The 20,064-nt window shown below is 43.3% G+C and overlaps 1 protein-coding gene across 3 annotated transcripts; it reads right to left on the minus strand.

Annotated features, from left to right (window-relative positions):
* Positions 1 to 476: 476 nt before the first annotated feature.
* On the minus strand, positions 477 to 19,760 carry dhx16 (DEAH (Asp-Glu-Ala-His) box polypeptide 16). Of its 3 annotated transcripts, none has more exons than XM_029626375.2 (21): positions 19,481 to 19,760; positions 18,511 to 18,714; positions 18,175 to 18,407; positions 17,648 to 17,831; positions 17,480 to 17,536; positions 17,069 to 17,323; positions 16,638 to 16,874; positions 16,177 to 16,368; positions 15,803 to 15,913; positions 15,573 to 15,688; positions 15,187 to 15,397; positions 14,700 to 14,798; positions 13,791 to 13,943; positions 7,518 to 7,658; positions 7,202 to 7,364; positions 6,856 to 6,974; positions 4,850 to 4,917; positions 4,464 to 4,626; positions 3,786 to 3,947; positions 2,473 to 2,646; positions 477 to 1,273 (listed from the first exon to the last, which is right to left on the minus strand). In XM_029626375.2, the coding sequence occupies exons 2-21, from the start codon at positions 18,706 to 18,708 to the stop codon at positions 1,145 to 1,147; spliced, it is 3,165 nt and encodes a 1,054-aa protein (XP_029482235.1). In that variant the 5' UTR covers positions 18,709 to 18,714; positions 19,481 to 19,760; the 3' UTR covers positions 477 to 1,144. The 3 variants fall into 3 exon arrangements, with proteins under 3 accessions (XP_029482235.1, XP_029482227.1, XP_029482219.1); XM_029626367.2 differs by having other exon boundaries at positions 17,648 to 17,828; positions 19,658 to 19,745; XM_029626359.2 differs by having other exon boundaries at positions 19,658 to 19,744.
* Between the last annotated feature and the right edge of the window lie 304 nt (positions 19,761 to 20,064).

Below are 20,064 nucleotides of genomic sequence, written 5' to 3' on the forward strand. Positions count from 1 at the left end.
TAAAAGTCCAATGCACATCAGCCAGAATGTTACCCTTCTAAATAATTTCATTCAGTTGAAAACATTCTCGAAGCCACTACAGTCAAACTAATGTGCACATAATCCTAAAATCCCATCAAGCTTCAGTTGTTTGAAATGGGCTAATCCCAGAAAATCTTAACCCAAAAAACATACTTCAACTAACAAACTGTGATCCCAGGATTTACATGTTACTGGTAGAAAAACATTATCCTGTGCCATTCAAACAGGCAAAGCAGCAACCTAAATATAGCCCTGATACTCTGGACTTCCTCATACAAGTAAATCAAAGACCGGAAGAAGTAGCTAATTCTATGTATGGCCTATCATAGGGTTAATGAATAATGGGGACAGGCATTGACAAATGTTCATGTTAGCAACTATGTAAACGGTCAGACACTCCCATGTTAACAAAAAACAAACACTTAGCGCCTAAGCAAGTCACAGGACAAAGCAAGTGCCTGTAAAATGTTTATTCCAATAGAAAAAGAAAGAGACAGCGGAACCACACTGAAGTCAAACACACAGCATTGTTTTCTTTCAGTCTGGTAGGTGTAATTGGGACAAGAAAAGACATTTACAACCCCAACAACACCCAGACATTGGGCAACAAAAGTTAACTATTTAGGGAAAGTAAATAGGCAAAATCTCTGGTAGTCATCGGCCATTACGTACAAAGCAGTAGCCCTGTCATTTGGAGTAGTCATTTGATTTGATCTGTCTTGCTGCTGTTTCTGCATCAGTGAGTAGGGTGAAGTTACCCCTATACACTGATATTGGGTCAGTTTTACATTTCAGCCCTAATGGTTAGGACATGGGGAGGGGAAGCGGATCCTAGATCTGTACTTAGGGGAAACTTCACCCTGGACCCTGCATCATACCAGACACAGGAAACTCTTGACAGTCCAAGTGCATAACATTTCCTTTTCATCAAGTTCGTCTAGCTCCGATAGGTGCTTTATGATAAATAAGCCCATAACCATACAAGTTTTTATCCCGTTTCTTTTATTTTTGGCTCAAGTGCCCCAAAGTTTATTTTATTTTTATATCATAGTTCCTTATGGCAGCCCTGCTTGGCTGTCTATCTCTGAGGGGAGAAAGTCTCTGTCTTTTCTAGTTCCTGTCCTTAGCCCAGCTCTTCCTTGGCCTTGCCCTGTTTGCGAGGCATCTTCTTACTGCTGCTGTCCTCCAGCTCCTTGTTCTTGTAGTAGTGGGGAGCCACCTCCAGCAGCCAGCTGCTGTCTATCTCAATCACCTTGAGGCAGAGAAAGAGGTTCAAATTAAAGGGGGAAAATATATTTACATAAATTCAAAGTAATGTAAGAATAACAGCACCTTCCGTCCCCTTAAAATCGTATTCATTCTGTCCCATGCAGCTTAAATCTCAACATACAGTATGTACAGTGCATTTGAAAAGTATTCAGACCCCTTGACTTTTTCCACATTAGGTTACGTTGCAGCCTTATTCTAAAGTTGATTAAATAAATACAAATTTCCCCTCTCAATCTACACCCAATAATGATAAAGCAAAACCAAGTTTAGAAATGTTTGCTAATATACAGTACCTGTCAAAAGTTTGGACACACCTACTCATTCCAGGGTTTTTCTTTACTTTTACTATTTTCTACATTGTATAATAATGGTGAAGACATCAAAACTATGAAATAACACACCTGGAATTAAGTAGTAACCCCAGAAAAGTGTTAAATTAAATATATTTAAGATTTGAGATTCTTCAAATAGCCACCCTTTCTTTGCCTTGATGACAGCTTTGCACACTCTTGGCATTCTTTCAACCAGCTTCACGAGGTAGTCACCTGGAATGCATTTCAATTAACAGGTGTGCCTTGTTCCTTCGACCTCACGGCTTGGGTTTTGCTCTGACATGCACTGTCAACTGTAGGACTTTATACAGACAGGTGTGTGTCTTTTCAAATCATGTCCAATCAATTGAATTTACCACAGGTGGACTCCAATCAAGTTGAAGAAACATCTCAAGGATGATCAATGGAAACAGGATGCATCTGATCTCAAATTCGAGTCTCATATCAAAGGGTCTGAATACTTACGCAAATAAGATATTTCTGTTGTTTATTTTTAATATATTTGCAAAAATTCCTAAAAACCTGTTTTTGTTTTGTCATTATGGGTTATTGTGTGTAGATTTCTGAGAATTTGTATTTATTTAATCCATTTTAGAATAAGGCTGTAATAAGGTAATGTAACAAAATGTGGAAAAAGTCAAGGAGTCTGAATACTTTCCGAAGGTACTGTATATAATACTGTATACAAAGACAATGCTACCTGGAGCCACTTGATATTACAACAAGACAGCAAAAACTCCCCTAAAGTTTTACTTTACCCTTCACGGTGGTGGATTGCTTCCAGATCCGCCTCACATGGAGAAACATACACACAAACATGACCACAAGTCTACTAGTACTGCTACCAAACCTGTCTCATGAACTCCTTGGTGGTGAAGACCAGCTCGTGGTAGATGAGCCAACGGGGCTGCTCCTCGAACAGGGAGCTGTTGGGGTGGACGTAGACTGTCTGCTGGTGCTTCACCGTCTTGTAGCCCCCCTTGCTAAGCCGCGCCGTGTGGTAGAAATATCCCGCCGTCACTGCCTGAGAGAGGGAGAGAACATTTTTATTTAACCTTTATTTGACATGGTTGTCCATTTGAGGTCAAAATACATATTTTTAAATTAAGTATCAGTGAGAGAGAAAGACAAAAGAGAGGATGTATGAGTGACTGTATGTGTGAACGCTGTGAGAGAGTAAGAGTGATCATGTTACTGAGATGGTGAAAATTGACCGCAGAAATCCCAAACAGATATAGTATTTGACAAAAACAGAGTCCTTTCAAACCTTGATTTCATACGATCACATATGCTTCTCTATTTATGCGTGGGAATACTTGGGAAGAGATGTCCTAAATTAAAATCACTTTGAGCTGATTGGGGATTTTTTTTAAACTTGGGGGCCAAATAAAAACACCCAGGGACTGCCTTTTGGGGAGTCCTCGTGTATCAGTTTTACTAGAGAATGGACTGTGATGATGATGAAGTTGGGAATTGGGAAAGCACGAAGCGTCCATTCAGATGCATATTAAGTGAACTCAACCTGCCTCTCCGACAGAGTGGCCGGCTTAACACCCGGCATGATTTAAGAACTGTTTTCATGAGCAGACAAAAACTAATCCCATCTCCTATAAAAGGGGTCCCTTCAGTCCCCCAGACCTGGTGTGAAGTGATAGGCTTGTATCTCCAGTGAATAGTGACGCTAGAGCAGTGCTTTCTAAATCTGCAGTCAGTGGTTTAAGCACACAGATGTAGTGTGAAGCATATTCACACATTAGCTACACATGTAACAAAGAGTTTGGTGTCAGGTAAGTGTTCGCCCAGAAAATTAGAAGTGGAACAAAGTGGTCTATGCCAGTGTTTCCCAGCTCCGGTCATCCTGTAACCCCAACAGCACACTTTTAGTTGTAGCCCCAGATAAAAACACCTGATTCAACATGGAGAGCTTGACGTTTAGATGACAAGTTGAATCAGGTGTGCTGTTTGGGGGTACCCGAGGACTGGGGTTGGGAAACACGGGTCTACACTCTAGGAGGGCGTTTAAAAAAACAAAACATGGTTAACTAGAAGAAACGGTTGTATTTTGTGTTCACGGTCAAGCTGTTTAAAGGTATGTTCATGGTTAAGCGGTTTTAAGGTGTTTTCATGGTCATGAGGTTAGGTTGCGTTCACAGTCACACTGACCTTACGGATGGGCACAATGTCTCCGCCTGAGCTGCACACCTCCACCTCTATCCTGTCCATCAGGCCCTCCAGCTGCTCCCTGACATCCCGCGCCCGCTTCATGGAGCGGAACTGGATGAAGTTCTCATAGCACCACTGGGTGGAGTAGCCACTCTCCAGCCACTGAGGGACAAATGAAGCAGTCAATATCACAGACTGAAAACAAAACATTGAACAGCATTTCCCAAACTCTGTTCTAGGGATCCCAAGAGGTGCACGTTTTGGTTTTTGCCCTAACGCAACACAGCTGATTCAATTGGTGAAAGCTTGATGATTACATGAATCAGCTGTGTAGTGCTTGGGCAAACACCTTGGGTCCTGGGGACTGAGTTCGGGAAACTCAGTCCCCAGGAGGGGGGGGGGGGGGCTCGGCCCCACAAATATTGAAAGTTATTTTGGGGGATTTTAGTACTTGGCCCAAAAAATACTAAAATCACCAGGGATTCAAAAAATAAATAAATAGAATAAGTTAAATATGAAATTCTGACCATTATTTGTCTTTTTTTATTTTATTTTTACAGTTGGTGCCAAATGAACATGACCCAGAACTGCAACCCTGATACCTTATATGAGACAAGTGGAAACAAAGTGGGGTAGTATCACATCTTTATCTTAACTATCAAACCCAATCCTCCTGACCTGTGTGTAGACGTTGAGCAGCACCATATGGTCTCCCCCGGGGACCACAAAGTTCTGCCTGGCGTTGTCGGCGTGAACCACCTTGTCTTTGGGTCGGTAGAAGATGGAGTTGTTCACAGACAGCATGGCCGCGATGGTCAACACCTCCTCAGAACACTTATACCTGGAGAGACAGAGGAAGATGGGAAAGTTTAGTGAAATACCTTAAGAGGTTTCATGTCCTGTTGAATAATTGTCAATAAAGCACTTTTGTAATAAGAATAAAATTCATTATAGAGTGGGGGGGGTTGAGAGAAAAAGAGATAAAGTGGAATGATGAGCAAGGTAACAGAATAATACAACTACATTCATTCCAGGCCAGTGCCAGGATTGCCATAGAGACTCACTGTTCGGAGGCCAGGATCATCTTGCTCAGCATAGGGTCCACCGGCAGCTCAGCCATCCTGCGGCCCAACTGGAACACAACAACACTCATTACATGACCTTTCACATCAAATAGTCACCTTTCTAAGGTATTAGAAGCCAATATGTTCATTCACCTGCCTAATGGTGATGGAATCGATGTGCCCTATTATATCTCCTCCCTGCATTCCCAGAGGTCATTTGCACTTTTTTTAGGTTTTATTTATTCTCACCAAAGAATAAAAAGGGAAAGACAAAACAGTACAGATAAAAATAAAACAAGCAACCACACCAAAAAAACAAACAATACACAAATATAAGTACAAATAAAGTTTGTTCAATCAGTTAAACAAAGCGTACTAATTATAACTGTACATGACATACTCAGTATACAAGAAAAAACATGTTTGATTATGTGTGTGTGTATATGTGTGTGAGAGAGAGAGTTAGGCTACATGGAGGTAGTTTGGGTCACCGGGCTGACCCCTAATCTATACTTGGAAGTTATTGAGGGATGATGATGTTTTGGCAATATGAAGATAGGAATTCCAGAGTACGAACCCTCTGTATCTGCTAGAGAATTGACTATGTGAGGTGCGGCAGTGGGAAGGGTAAAGGTGTCTTGTGTATGCATGGATTTGGGAATTAACCATTGAAGGGTTTAGGTGGATTGTCTGGGATGCATGTGTATTTGTAGATGAAGGTGCATAATTTGAGTATATTAATGTTGTAGATACACAATATATTGAGTTTCTTAAACGGAGGGACAGCTGGAGCCAAGTAGTTAGAGGAGGTGGCTAGTCTTGTACGTTTATTTTGTGTGATGCGTGATTTGTGTAGGTAAAAAGCATATGTACCGGCCCAGACAATATTGCAGTAAATAATATATGGGTAAATTAAGCTGTAGTATAGTGTCAGGAAGCAAGCCTGATGACTCAAACCACTACTCTTTCTGATGATACCAAAGGACTTCAACACTTTGCTGCAGACCAACTGAATATGATCTTTACAGGACAACTTTTCATCAACTAGAACACAGAGGAATGTAGTAGATTAAACCTGGTTCATTTAATTCCCAACAATTGAGATTCTGGCTCTTTTAAAAATATATCTGATTCTTACCAGTAAATACAACAAAGTTGGATTTTTTTATTACATTAAAAAGATAATTTGTTTATATGGAAATTCAGAAAACTGAGTTGGCTTCGTTGATTAGTGAATCGAAATTCTCGTGTGATAAATCCAAGTTGGTATCCTCAGCAAAAAGAATGGGAAGTATGGTAGAAGAACAACAGCAAGGTCATTGATATAGATAAGTAATAACAAAGGATTATTTTTAATTAATCTGTGGATTAGTTTTTACAAAAAACATATTGGTGGTCATATAGAATAGTGTTGGTTTAAATGTTTCAACATTCTTTCATACAACAGTTTCTCTAGGATTTTAGAAAAACACAGTAGTACAGATACTGTGCAATAATTTGTAAAAGATCTTGGATCCCCAGATATATAGAGGGGGATAACTTCGGCAATTTTCAAATCTTTAGGAACAACACCAGTTTGCATTGATTTGGTGAAGATGTACGTTAGAGGCTCAATAATGGAGGAAGACAATGATTTCACTAAAAAGGCACCTCATCATGACTTGCTGCTGATTTCTTTAAGTTACCAATCACCTCTATTACATCAGGTGGATAAAACTAAAGCAGAGAGGGAAAATGTCCCTTAATGTAACATAAGGGATTTCCATTAATGTTTTTGATTTTCGTTGACAGAGAGGAACCAACATTCACAAAAAAGTTATTTGATTCACGAGATAACATCAGGATCACTACAGGTCTTATTTCCAACAATAAATTGAGATGGGATAGCCGTAAGAAGCCTTTTTCTTATTCAACTGATTTAACAAGGGAGGAGGGAATGGTGCCAATGCGATTGAAAAGTATTGGAATGGTGCCGTGGTTTTGATAGACAGTCAGGCGTAAGTTACCTTGGTGAGCTCTCCGAGGTGGTTGAGTGCACCCAGTGCGTACAGCTGCTCCAGAGCTAGCACCAGGGTCTCGTGAGGGGGTGGGTCCATGAAATCAAAGTGGATGAGGTCATTAATTCCTGTCGGGGAAAAAAACATACGCCACTCCAATGTAAAACAAATCGACACGTGGGTTTGAGATGCTCATACTGAGGCCCTTTGCTCCACTAAGTCAAGTAAGTCAAACTCATAATAGTGAACTACAGACTATACTTCAGTGGATTACTTCAAGAGGACCTCTGTGCATTTTAAAACGTGTTCTCTCATTTAGCACTGTGACATGACTTATAAAGCGTTTGTTCCGTACCCAAGCTCTTGAGCAGCAGCACCACGTTGCCCAGGTTAGTTCGCTGGATCTCGGGCACGGTGGACTCCTCCATCTCGTGTTTAAACGCCCACGCAGTGTAGAGACGGAAACACTTCCCAGCCGCCACTCTGCCTGCACGACCTGCTCGCTGATTGGCTGAGGCCTGTGGTGGATCAAAACACAGATGGAATCAGCAAACGGTCAGAATGTTGTCCAGAGAACTAAATCTACAGCCCCAATAAGAGCCACATGAATTACACTTTCTCTGACAATGACAACAAAATGGCTCATTTGAAAACCAAAGCTAGCGTGTTACCCGTGAGCAAGGCGTGACAATCAGAGACTCCATCCCGGTGCGGGCGTTATAGCTCTTCTGCTTGCAGAAGCCTGGATCTATGACGTATATGATCCCATCGATGGTTAGAGAGGTCTCCGCAATGTTAGTGGCCACCACCACCTAAGGACACACAGAGAGAGGACACTTTGTACATCAGATAATGTGTTTGTGCACAACACCAGAAGAGAATGAGAAACATGGAGGCAGGAATCTGAAGAATGAGGTCTTAAGTGGTCAAATCAAATCAAATGTTATTTGTCACATGCGCCGAATACAACAGGTGTACACCTTACTGTGAAATACTTACTTACAAGCCCTTAACCAACAATGCTTTACAAAATTGATCAGTAGAAAACAGAAAATAAAACAAACAAATAATTAAACCACAGCAGTAAAATAACAAGCAAGGCTATATACAGGGGGCGCCGGTACAGAGTCAATGTGCAGGGGCAACGGTTAGTCGAGGAAATATGGACATGTAGGTAGAGTTAAAGTGACTATGCATAGATTATAAACAGAGTAGCAACAGCATAAATGAGGGGTCTGGGTAGCCCTTTGATTAGCTGAACAGGAGTCTTATGGCTTGGGGGGGTAGAAGCTGTTAAGAAGCTATTTGGAACTCAGCTTGTCACTCCGGTACCGCTTGCCGTGCGGTAGCAGAGATAATCAAAATCAAATCAAATCAAATTTTATTTGTCACATATACATGGTTAGCAGATGTTAATGCAAGTGTAGCGAAATGCTTGTGCTTCTAGTTCCGACAATGCAGTAATAACCAACAAGTAATCTAACTAACAATTCCAAAACTACTGTCTCATACACAGTGTAAGGGGATAAAGAATATGTACATAAAGATATATGAATGAGTGATGGTACAGAGCAGCATAGGCAAGATACAGTAGATGGTATCGAGTACAGTATATACATATGAGATGAGTATGTAAACAAGGTGGCATAGTTAAAGTGGCTAGTGATACATGTATTACATAAGGATGCAGTAGATGATATAGAGTACAGTATATACGTATGCATATGAGATGAATAATGTAGGGTATGTAACATTATATTAGGTAGCATTGTTTAAAGTGGCTAGTGATATATTTTACATCATTTCCCATCAATTCCCATTATTAAAGTGGCTAGAGTTGAGTCAGTGTCAGTGTCAGTGTGTTGGCAGCAGCCACTCAATGTTAGTGGTGGCTGTTTAACAGTCTGATGGCCTTGAGATAGAAGCTGTTTTTCAGTCTCTCGGTCCCAGCTTTGATGCACCTGTACTGACCTCGCCTTCTGGATGATAGCGGGGTGAACAGGCAGTGGCTCGGGTGGTTGTTGTCCTTGATGATCTTTATGGCCTTCCTGTAACATCGGGTGGTGTAGGTGTCCTGGAGGGCAGGTAGTTTGCCCCCGGTGATGCGTTGTGCAGACCTCACTACCCTCTGGAGAGCCTTACGGTTGTGGGCGGAGCAGTTGCCGTACCAGGCGGTGATGCAGCCCGCCAGGATGCTCTCGATTGTGCATCTGTAGAAGTTTGTGAGTGCTTTTGGTGACAAGCCGAATTTCTTCAGCCTCCTGAGGTTGAAGAGGCGCTGCTGCGCCTTCTTCACGATGCTGTCTGTGTGAGTGGACCAATTCAGTTTGTCTGTGATGTGTATGCCGAGGAACTTAAAACTTGCTACCCTCTCCACTACTGTTCCATCGATGTGGATAGGGGTGTTCCCTCTGCTGTTTCCTGAAGTCCACAATCATCTCCTTAGTTTTGTTGACGTTGAGTGTGAGGTTATTTTCCTGACACCACACTCCGAGGGCCCTCACCTCCTCCCTGTAGGCCGTCTCGTCGTTGTTGGTAATCAAGCCTACCACTGTTGTGTCGTCCGCAAACTTGATGATTGAGTTGGAGGCGTGCGTGGCCACGCAGTCGTGGGTGAACAGGGAGTACAGGAGAGGGCTCAGAACGCACCCTTGTGTGGCCCCAGTGTTGAAGATCAGCAGGGTGGAGATGTTGTTACCTATCCAGTAAATCCAGTACCCAGTTGCACAGGGCGGGGTCGAGACCCAGGGTCTCGAGCTTGATGACGAGCTTGGAGGGTACTATGGTGTTGAATGCCGAGCTGTAGTCGATGAACAGCATTCTCACATAGGTATTCCTCTTGTCCAGATGGGTTAGGGCAGTGTGCAGTGTGGTTGAGATTGCATCGTCTGTGGACCTATTTGGGCGGTAAGCAAATTAGAGTGGGTCTAGGGTGTCAGGTAGGGTGGAGGTGATATGGTCCTTGACTAGTCTCTCAAAGCACTTCATGATGACGGAAGTGAGTGCTACGGGGCGGTAGTCGTTTAGCTCAGTTACCTTAGCTTTCTTGGGAACAGGAACAATGGTGGCCCTCTTGAAGCATGTGGGAACAGCAGACTGGTATAAGGATTGATTGAATATGTCCGTAAACACACCGGCCAGCTGGTCTGCGCATGCTCTGAGGGCGCGGCTGGGGATGCCGTCTGGGCCTGCAGCCTTGCGCGGGTTAACACGTTTAAATGTCTTACTCACCTCGGCTGCAGTGAAGGAGAGTCCGCATGTTTTCGTTGCAGGCCGGTGCAGTGGCACTGTATTGTCCTCAAAGCAGGCAAAAAAGTTATTTAGTCTGCCTGGGAGCAAGACATCCTGGTCCGTGACTGGGCTGGTTTTCTTCTTGTAGTCCGTGATTGACTGTAGACCGTCTATGACTAGGGTGGCTGGCGTCTTTGACCATTTTTAGGGCCTTCCTCTGACACCGCCTGGTATAGAGGCCCTGGATGGCAGGAAGCTTGGGGACAGTGATGTACTGGGCCATACACACTACCCTCTGTGGTGCTTTGCGGTCGGAGGCCGAGCAGTTGCTATACCAGGCAGTGATCCAACCAGTCAGGATGCTCTCGGTGGTGCAGCTGTAGAACCTTTTGAGGATCTGAGGACCCATGCCAAATCTTTTCAGTCTCCTGAGAGGAAATATGCTTGGTCTTACCCTCTTCACAACTGTCTTAGTGTGCTCGGACCATGATAGTTTGTTGGTGATGTGGACACCAGCTCCACTACAGCCCCATCAATGAGAATGGGAGCGTGCTTGGTCCTCCTTTTCCTGTAGTCCACAATCATCTCCTTTGTCTTGATCACGTTGAGGGAGAAGTCGTTGTCCTTGCACCACACGGCCAGGTCTCTGACCTCCTCCCTATAGGCTGTCTCATCGTTGTTGCTGATCAGGCCTACCACTGTTGTGGTTATGTAATAGAATGCTAATTAATTACTTAAAAATCATACAATGTGATTTTCTGGATTTTTGTTTTAGATTCTGTCTCTCACAGTGGAAGTGTACCTATGATAAAAATGACAGACCTCTACATGCTTTGTAATTAGGAAAACCTGTAAAATCGGCAGTGTATCAAATACTTGTTCTCCCCACTGTATGTACGGTCACCGTGGGGACGACATCGTCGATGCACTTATTGATGAAGCCAGTGACTGATGTGGTGTACCCCTCAATGCCATCGGAAGAATCCCAGAACATATGCCAGTCTATGCTAGCAAAACAGTCCTGTAGCTTAGCATCTGCTTCATCTGACCACTTTCTTATTGACCGAGTCACTGGTGCTTCCTGCTTTAGTTTTTGCTTGTAAGCAGGAATCAGGAGGACAGAATTATGGTCAGATTTGCCAAATGGAAGGTGAGGGAGAGCTTTGTACGGGTCTCTGTGTGTGGAGTAAAGGTGCTCTAGAGTATTTTTCCCTTCTGGTTGCACATTTAACATGCTGATAGAAATGAGGTAAAACTGATTTGAGTTTCCCTGCATTCAAGTCCCCGGCCACTAGGAGCGCCGCCTCTGGATGTGCATTTTCCTGTTTGCTTATGGCCGTATACAGCTCATTGAGTCCGGTCTTAGTGCCAGCATTGGTCTGCGGTGGTATATCGACAGCTATGAAAACTATAGATGTAAACTCTCTTGGTAAATAGTGTGGTCTACAGCTTATCATGAGACTCTACCTCAGGCAAGCAAAACCTCGAGACTTCCTTAGATTTCATGCACCAGCTGTTGTTTACAAATATACATAGGCCGCCGCCCCTTGTCTTACCACCGCTGTTCTATTCTGCCGAAAAAGCTTAAAACCTGCCAACTGTATGTTAATCATGTCATCGTTCAGCCACGACTCGGTGAAACATAAGATATTACAGTTTTTAACTTCATTGGGCTAGGGGGCAGCATTTTCACTTTTGGATGAAAAGCGTGCCCAGAGTAAACTGCCTCCTACTCAGTCCCAGATGCTAATATTATTATTATTATTATTAGTAGTAGTAGTATTGGATAGAAAACACTGAAGTTTCTAAAACTGTTTGAATGATGTCTGAGTATAACAGAACTCATAAGGCAGGCAAAAACCTGAGAAAAAAAATCAAAAAAGGAAGTGGGAAATCTGAGGTTTGTAGTTTTTCAACTCAGCCCCTATTGAAGATACAGTGGGATATTGGTTATGTTGCACTTCCCAAGGCTCCCACTAGATGTCAACCGTCTTTAGAACGTTGTTTGATGCTTCTACTATGAAGTGGGGCTGAATGAGAGGGGAATGAGTCAGAGGTCTGCCAGCAGCCACGAGCTCAGTCACGCGCATTCACATGAGAGGTAGCTCCCGTTCCATTGCTTTTCTACAGACAATGGAATTCTCCGGTTGGAACATTATTGAACATTTATGATAAAAACATCCTAAAGATTGATTCTATACATCGTTTGATATCTTTCTATGACCAGTAATATAACTTTTGGGCATTTTCGTCCGACCTTTCCGCTGGAAGTTGCACGCGCGTTTTGATTGGTTTACCTCCAAAAGGAGGTATATGGACATAAATTCTGAACTTTATCAAACAAATCAAACATTTATTGTGGAACTGGGATTCCTAGGAGTGCATTCTGATGAAGATCATCAAAGGTAAGTGAATATTTATAATCCTATTTCTGACTAATGTTGATTGCGCAACATGGCGAATATTTCTTTTTGCTGGTTTGAGATCTGAGCTCTGTACTCAGATTATTGCATGGTATGCTTTTTCCGTAAAGTTCTTTTGAAATCTGACACAGCGGTTACATTAAGGAGAAGTTTAGATAAAGTTCCATGCATAACACTTGTATTTTCATCAACATTTATAATGAGTATTTCTGTAAATTGATGTGGCTCTCTGCAAAATCACAGCACGTTTTGGAACTACTGAACATAACACGCCAATGTAAAATGAGATGTTTGGATATAAATATGCACTTTATCGAACAAAACATACATGTATTGTGTAACATGAAGTCCTATGAGTGTCATCTGATGAAGATCATCAAAGGTTAGTGATTAATTTTATCTCTATTTGTGCTTTTTGTGACTCCTCTCTTTGGCTGGAAAAATGGCTGGGTTTTTCTGTGACTTGGTGGTGACCTAACATAATCATTTGTGGAGCTTTCGCTGTAAAGCATTTTTGAAAATCAGACACTGTGGCTGGATTAACGAGAATTGTATCTTTAAAATGGTGCCTAATACTTGTATGTTTGAGAAATTTGATTTATGAGATGTCTGTTGATTTGTATTTGGCGCCCTGCAATTGCATTGGCTGTTGGCGAGGGGTTCCGCTAGCGGAATGACAGGTTAATGTCCCGTTGGTAGGATATAAGTGCTTGTAGTTCATCTATTTTATTAATCGATTGATTGTACGTTGTCTAATAGGACCGATGGTAAAGGTGACGGACCATCGTCCGAGATATCTCCGTCTTTTCACTCCTGCGAATGACGGGGATGAGGGTCTTGTCGGGTGTCTGTAGTAAATCCTTCCTGTCTGACTCGTTGAAGAAGGATTCCTCCAGTACGGGGTGAGTAATCGTTGCCCTGATATCGAGAAGCTCTTTTCGGTCATAAGACATGGTGGCAGAAACATTATGTACAAAATAAGTTACAAATAATGTGAAAAAACATACACAATTGGTTACAGGATCGTAAAACGGCAGCAAACTCCTTCGGCGCCATTAGCTTAAAATGTGCCAAATGACATAGTAGAATAGAATCTACTACATTGACATAAGTGCAGCATGAAATCTACAATAACCTAGGTTGGGTTGGATTTCCATTTGGGTAAAGAAAATAATGCATACATATTTTCGTTACATTATTTGATCACAGAGGATAAAACATATTTCCAAAGTGGTCCTTGAGCACCCCCTAGTGGCCCAAGTTTAAACAGAAGAGAAGAGGTCCTCTCACCTTGCGTGAGCCAGGGGGTGTGGGGCTGAAGATCTTGGCCTGCATGTCTGAAGGTAGATTGGCGTAGATGGGAAGCACCAGGAGCTCCGATATCTTAGAACCCAGACGCCTGCATCTCTCCTGCAGCAGCTCACAGCAAGTCTCAATCTCCTCCTGTGGAAATAGAGAGAGACAGGAGAGCGGTAAGGACAGAAACCTTGGCAGAAATCTGTGTGTCATTTATCATTTATTATTTATTTGACCTGGTAAGTTGACTGAGAACACATTCTCATTTACAGCAACGACCTGGGGAATAGTTACAGGGGAGGAGAGATGAATGAGCCAATTGGAAGCTGGGGATGATTAGGTGGTATGAGGGCTAGATTTAGCCAGGACACCGGGGTTAACACCCCAACTCTTACGATAAGTGCCAGGGGATCTTTTAGAGACCACAGAGAGTCAGGACAACCATTTAACGTCCCATCCGAAAGACGGTACCCTACACATTAAAGAGCCACATACAGAATGAATAGACTTAAGATTGTTGCTGATGTAGTGTGATTCACAAAATGTAGTGTGATTCACCAGATGTAGTGTGATTTACCAGATGTAGTGTGATTTACCAGATGTAGTGTGATTTACCAGATGTAGTGTGATTTACCAGATGTAGTGTGATTTACCAGATGTAGTGTGATTTACCAGATGTAGTGTGATTTACCAGATGTAGTGTGATTCACCAGATGAAGTGTGATTCACCAGATGAAGTGTGATTTGTAGTAGGCCTAGCTAATGTGTAGTGACTGATGTAGGATCTGATGTTGAGTGAGAGCAGATGTAATGTGACGTAGTAGCCGAGGTAGATGATGTAGTAGCTGATGTAATGTGAATGTCAGCGTTGAGGTGAGGGGTCAAGGTGCGAGTGTGCCAGACCTGTCCAGTGAGGAAGACCAGACAGTCTCCGGGGGGCTGTGTGACGTGGATCTGTAGCACCGACACAACACAGGCCTCCAGGTAGTCTGCCTCAGGAGCCTGAGAGAGCGAGAGCGAGCGAGTGAAATAGTAAACAATACCAGAGAGAAAAGAGTACAACAATAGAACAGATAATTGACATCCATCTTTGACTTACATTAGTATCATCCAGCACTTCTCACAGGTGAAAAAGGTATTTACAGTCATTCAAAGTTATGCCTATGGCTGCATTCCGTTTCTTCCGCCTTCTCTCAAAGAGCGCACTTGATCACTTCCTGTCGCACATTTAAAAGGCTTTATATTGGTTTAAACATTGCCCGGAGGGAGTTTTCATGTTAAATCCATCGTGGGAAATGCGCAAGTGCACACTTCAGGAGAACGGTGGAGAATGGGGATGCAATCTTTTGTCCTGAGGCCATTTCACTATACAGATGGTCAGCAGAGGTACCTTAGTGTAGAAGATGTCCACAGGGAACCTCCTGCCGGGGATTCTGAATACCGGCGCGTCGTCAAAGAAGCAGGAGAAGCGCTCTGTGTCCAAGGTGGCGCTGGCCACCAGCACCTTCAGGTCCGGACGGAACCGGGCAATGTCCTTGATCAGACCAAACAGGATGTCTGTGTGCAGCGTCCGCTCGTGGGCCTCATCAATGATGACCACACTGAGAGAGAGGAAGGGATCATTTATTGTTATACTGTCATACTGACTAAAACAATATGGCAGGGAATTATTTAATTTATTATTTTTCTAAAGCACAATATACCACTTTTAAACATAAACCTCCACATATGGAAAACATATCTAAAGATAAGGACAGACGGGGCATATAGTGGTACCTGTAGCTGGCCAGATCAGGCTCTGTCAGGAACTCTCTGAGCAGCATTCCGTCAGTCATGTATTTGAGTACTGTCCTCTCTGACGTACAATCCTCAAAACGGATACTGTAGCCTACCTGATAAAGAAAGGGGTAGTTGGACAAATACGGTGAGTTTATGTTTTCTACCATATACAGTAGGAATTATTTATGCTTCATCGGAGTGACAGAGAGCGGTTGTGCCATTTTCACCTCGTTGCCCAGCTTGACGCCCACTTCTTGTGCCACCCTGGCTGCTACAGACATGGCTGCCACTCTACGGGGCTGGGTACACCCAATCTTCATGCCTCCATCATTGTAGCCCTAGGAGAAACCCAGACAACAGGTCAACAAAGGTAACATACACAGAAATGCATCATGCCACAAATGGATCAGGGTGGAAGACTACAATTTGTTTTAAAAAAATGTTAGTGAAAATAGTGACAAAACACTGAAGATTCAAGACGACTTTGTCAAACGTACACACAATGTCCAATGGAAATGTGTCCTCTGCTTTTCTCTAACCTCTTTGATATGTGTCCATAATAATGTTTATGGACATGGCCCCTTGAATAATGTGTACCCACCGACTCCATGAGGAACTGGGGGATCTGGGTGGTCTTGCCGGAGCCCGTCTCTCCCTCGATGACCAGGATCTGGTGCTGCTGGATGGCCAGGAGCAGGTCCTCTCTGTAGGGGAACACGGGCAGGCTGCGTCTCACCTCTTGGATGGACTGCTTCTGGACCTCCGCCTGGGACAGGGCTGCCTGCTCCTGCTCCTGGAGACACACAGCATACAGAGATGAAGACAACATTACAATTGCACTGTATTGTTCATTGTCACATGGAGATTTGACCTTGGCACAGTTAGAAATACTCCAGAAGCTCAGGTGTGTATTCGTTGATCGCTATTGAATATGTATGGAATGTAAAATATTTTCTGAATTTGAATTATGACAATATTTTGTTAGACTAATATCCATAACTATAGCTTTATTTATTCCTTGCAATCTATCACAGATAAACGCTTTAACATTTAACAACCCACCTTCTCGTCCTGGGTTCCCTTCATGATGACGGCACTGCTGACAAAGTTGATCATCTCGTCCTCCTCCAGGATCAGCTGGTACTTCTCTCTTTCTGCCTTCAACCCTTTCTCCCTCTCCTTCTTGGCCCCGAAGATGAGCGAGGCAGTCTTCAACCTCTCCTCCTCCCAGCGACCCTGCTCTCCTCCACCCTCCATGGGCATCTCCAACTCCAGCTCCATGTCCCTCTGAGGAATATCCTGGAGAGATAGAGAGAGAGAGAGAGAGAGAGAGAGAGAGAGAGGCGGAGATAGAGGGAGGAACAGAGGAAGAGGGAAATAGAGTGAGCGAGATGTATATAATCAAGCCCCGGATCCTAGTGTTTTACACCATTTCAACAAGAGTACTGGCTATCCATGGCAGGACCATTACCAGCCAACTATCTCCTCCTTACTTTACTCCTCTTCTCCTCTGGCATGTAGTATCTGTTCTTCCTCTCCTCTTTCTCCTTGGCGCCGGCCTTCTTGTAGTCCTTGGCCAGGTCTCGGAGGTTGCGCTTGTACTCCAGCTCCTTCCGCTCCCTCTCAGTCAGCGCGTCCGTGGAGAACAGGTACTCCTCGTCTGCGATCTCCGCCTCCAGGTCCTCCAGCTTCTCAGCCTCTCTCTTTGACAGGTAGTTCCTGCGAGACTCCTTCCGCAACTCTGGAAGCTATAGAAAAGAGGAGAAGATAGGTGACCATAGACATATAATGAGTCTGAGGGGCTCTCCCTGTTCTAGTAATTCTATTTCTACTGTGTTTTTTTTCATACTTAGACGATAGTCTATTATACGATAAGTTACTGGGAATTTGAATAATGTGCTCACGATTTTCTTGTGATCCTCCTCTGCCATCTTTAGTCTTTTCTGAGCCTCCTCGTAGCCCTGGTGAAAAGGTCACGGAAAAACATTTAGCCAAAAATCAAAACACACCTACAAGTACACTAGTAAGTCAAATGGACTGGGTTGGGTTCCATCATTGATAGTCAATCCCACCTTCTTGTCCGTTCTCTCCATGATGTTCCTCGTCTTGTCTTTATCCTTCAGTTTCATTCGTTCGGCAAAAGCATCCCTCTCTTCCAGATCCAGTACGCGTTCTCTCTCTTCCTTCTCCCACTCCTCCTCCTCCTCCTCTTCATCCTTCTTACTGGACTTCTGGTCGCCATGGCCCAGCTTACTACTGAGAAAGAGAACGGGCCTTTTAGAAACTCAAATCACAATCTAAGTGGAGGCTTGTCCAAGCAGGCATTGAAGCCACAGAGGAGTAGCAGCTGAAAAATAGAGACTACACAGCATGAAAACAATCAAAATATTCTAGGGTAACTGGCTTCATTGTTGTAATGTATTTATGGTTGCAATTCAGTTAATGAGACCATAGACCCCTGAAGCTGCATCCTGTCTCCCTGAAGTCCATACAAGTCAAATACAGCTGTCAACATTTAGCTAAAAAGCAACAAAGGAGAGGAAAGCAGGTAGAACGTGTCACAAGCAAGTAACATGAAACTCCATTCCAGGTTGATTACCTTTTAGGGGTCTCCTCTTCACTAGATGATTGACTCTCCTCCCTTTTCCTGAGGTGCTTCCTCTTATCGCCTCGGTCTTTACTTTTCTTCTTCTCCTTCTCCCTCTCTCTCACTGCCTCTCCGTCACTCTCGCTGTCTGACAGTAGGGTGTAAGTCCGATTCTTCCTCTCAATCTCCATGACGTGTCGCTCTATCGCTCTGGCTGGCTTTTCAACCACTTGCTTACGAGGAATCTGAAACACATAGATGAAAGTCATTTCTAGATGCTCATAATAACCACAGTGAAAATAAGAAACAAGCACGCCGTTAAAACACAAAGAAAGCAAATCATTTGACCTTTTCATACAGTTCCTGTGCAAAGGCGATCACTTGCTGATTAATGTCGATGGTGCCCGTCGACTTGAGGTGGGCGACAAAGTCTTGAGAGCTCGATGATTTACGCGCGGAGCCGATCATGAACTGGGCAACATATCTGTCACTAAGGCCAAGGATGTCATGCAGACTGTCACTCACCCATTGTTCTAGGTTTGCCATTTTTGCCTAATTGGGAGACAAAAATCAGTTACCTACGGTATACAGTAGATGTAGACAGAGAGTTGTATGGTACTAGGTATCACAGGAGGTTGCTGAGGGGAAAACAGCTCATAATAATTGCTTATCCCGCTCCAGTCATTACCACGAGCCAGTTCTCCTCAATTAAAGTGCCACCAACCTCCTGTGCTAGGTATATAAAATGTCATATGAATAGGAAACTTCTGTAGCAATGGTGATGATGTAGCAGGGAATGGCTGGCAGAGCAAGATTCATATGCTACACATGGGTATATTGAAGCAATAAGGCAGGAGGGGGTGTGGTATATGGCTATTGGCTGTTCTTAGGCACGAAGCGGCTGGATACAGCCCTTACCCATGGTATATTGGCCATATACCACAAACCCCCAAGGGGCCATGAAGGTATTATAAACTGGTTACCAAATGTAATTAGATCAGTAAAAATATTTTTGACAATATATTAGACAATATACCACGGGTATGACAAAACATGTATTTTAACTACTCTAATTACGTTGGTAACCAGTTTATAGCAATAAGGCACCACGGGGGCGCGTTGTGTCGTGCAGGAGAACAGCCTCATGTGGAGTTGCCTTGCTGCTTAATTATATAACGAAATAGATCCGCTGCATGATCTTAAGTAGGAACTATCGAAAAGAAAACCCTCCAGCTTTTCTTTGCCTCCTATATTTGCTCTTTGAAGATCTGAAGAGAACTATTCATTACATTGATAGGTAGCTAGCTAGCCACCTTACCTTGTTTTGAAACCTTCACGCAATGAACATGGGGGTGATCTATGAAAACAGCACAACATGCAGCAGCTAGCAAGCTTAGCAAAAAGCGAGCTCAGTTTAGATGAATTTGCTTCACGCCTGGCTAATACGTGGACGTTTAACTAACGAGCGAAGTTAAAATGACCTCTCAATACTAACAACAATCATGTTGGTTTCAATTACACTTGTTAAGCTAAAGTTATCCACAACTTCTTGCTAGCTGCCCACTCCATCCATGGTGCGACAACCGGAAGTGGAATCACGTATTTGAATAAGTCTCTGGTCGCATTCTGCCCCCTGGTGGCTGGTGTACAGAACAACTCAATCAGAAAAAGTGTGCACTGCGCATTTTGTTTGTCCAAATGATGGCACATCTGCTACTGACATCGGTCGTCGTTAATACCTTACGTTTATGAGGCATTTTGCATTACACTCAATGGTTAAATACTTTTTGTGAGTGGAATTTATCCACATACTGAAAAAAGTAAACCTCCCTTGAAGTGCGTGTAGTGACCATTGAAGCATAGTGAATTAAATTGATGGCACCAAACACTCAATGTCGAGCG

Source organism: Oncorhynchus nerka, linkage group LG3 (assembly GCF_034236695.1).
Source record: "Oncorhynchus nerka isolate Pitt River linkage group LG3, Oner_Uvic_2.0, whole genome shotgun sequence".
NCBI classification, from domain to species: domain Eukaryota; kingdom Metazoa; phylum Chordata; class Actinopteri; order Salmoniformes; family Salmonidae; genus Oncorhynchus; species Oncorhynchus nerka.

Bases quoted from the DNA above. Each gene is read 5' to 3' on its own strand.
- dhx16 (XM_029626359.2), bottom strand. The intron at 17,537-17,647 runs GTGGGATTGACT...CCTTTTCACCAG, and splicing joins TGGAGAGAACGGACAAGAAG to GGCTACGAGGAGGCTCAGAA. The intron at 15,398-15,572 runs GTACCACTATAT...CCTCTCTCTCAG, and splicing joins CCTGATCTGGCCAGCTACAG to TGTGGTCATCATTGATGAGG.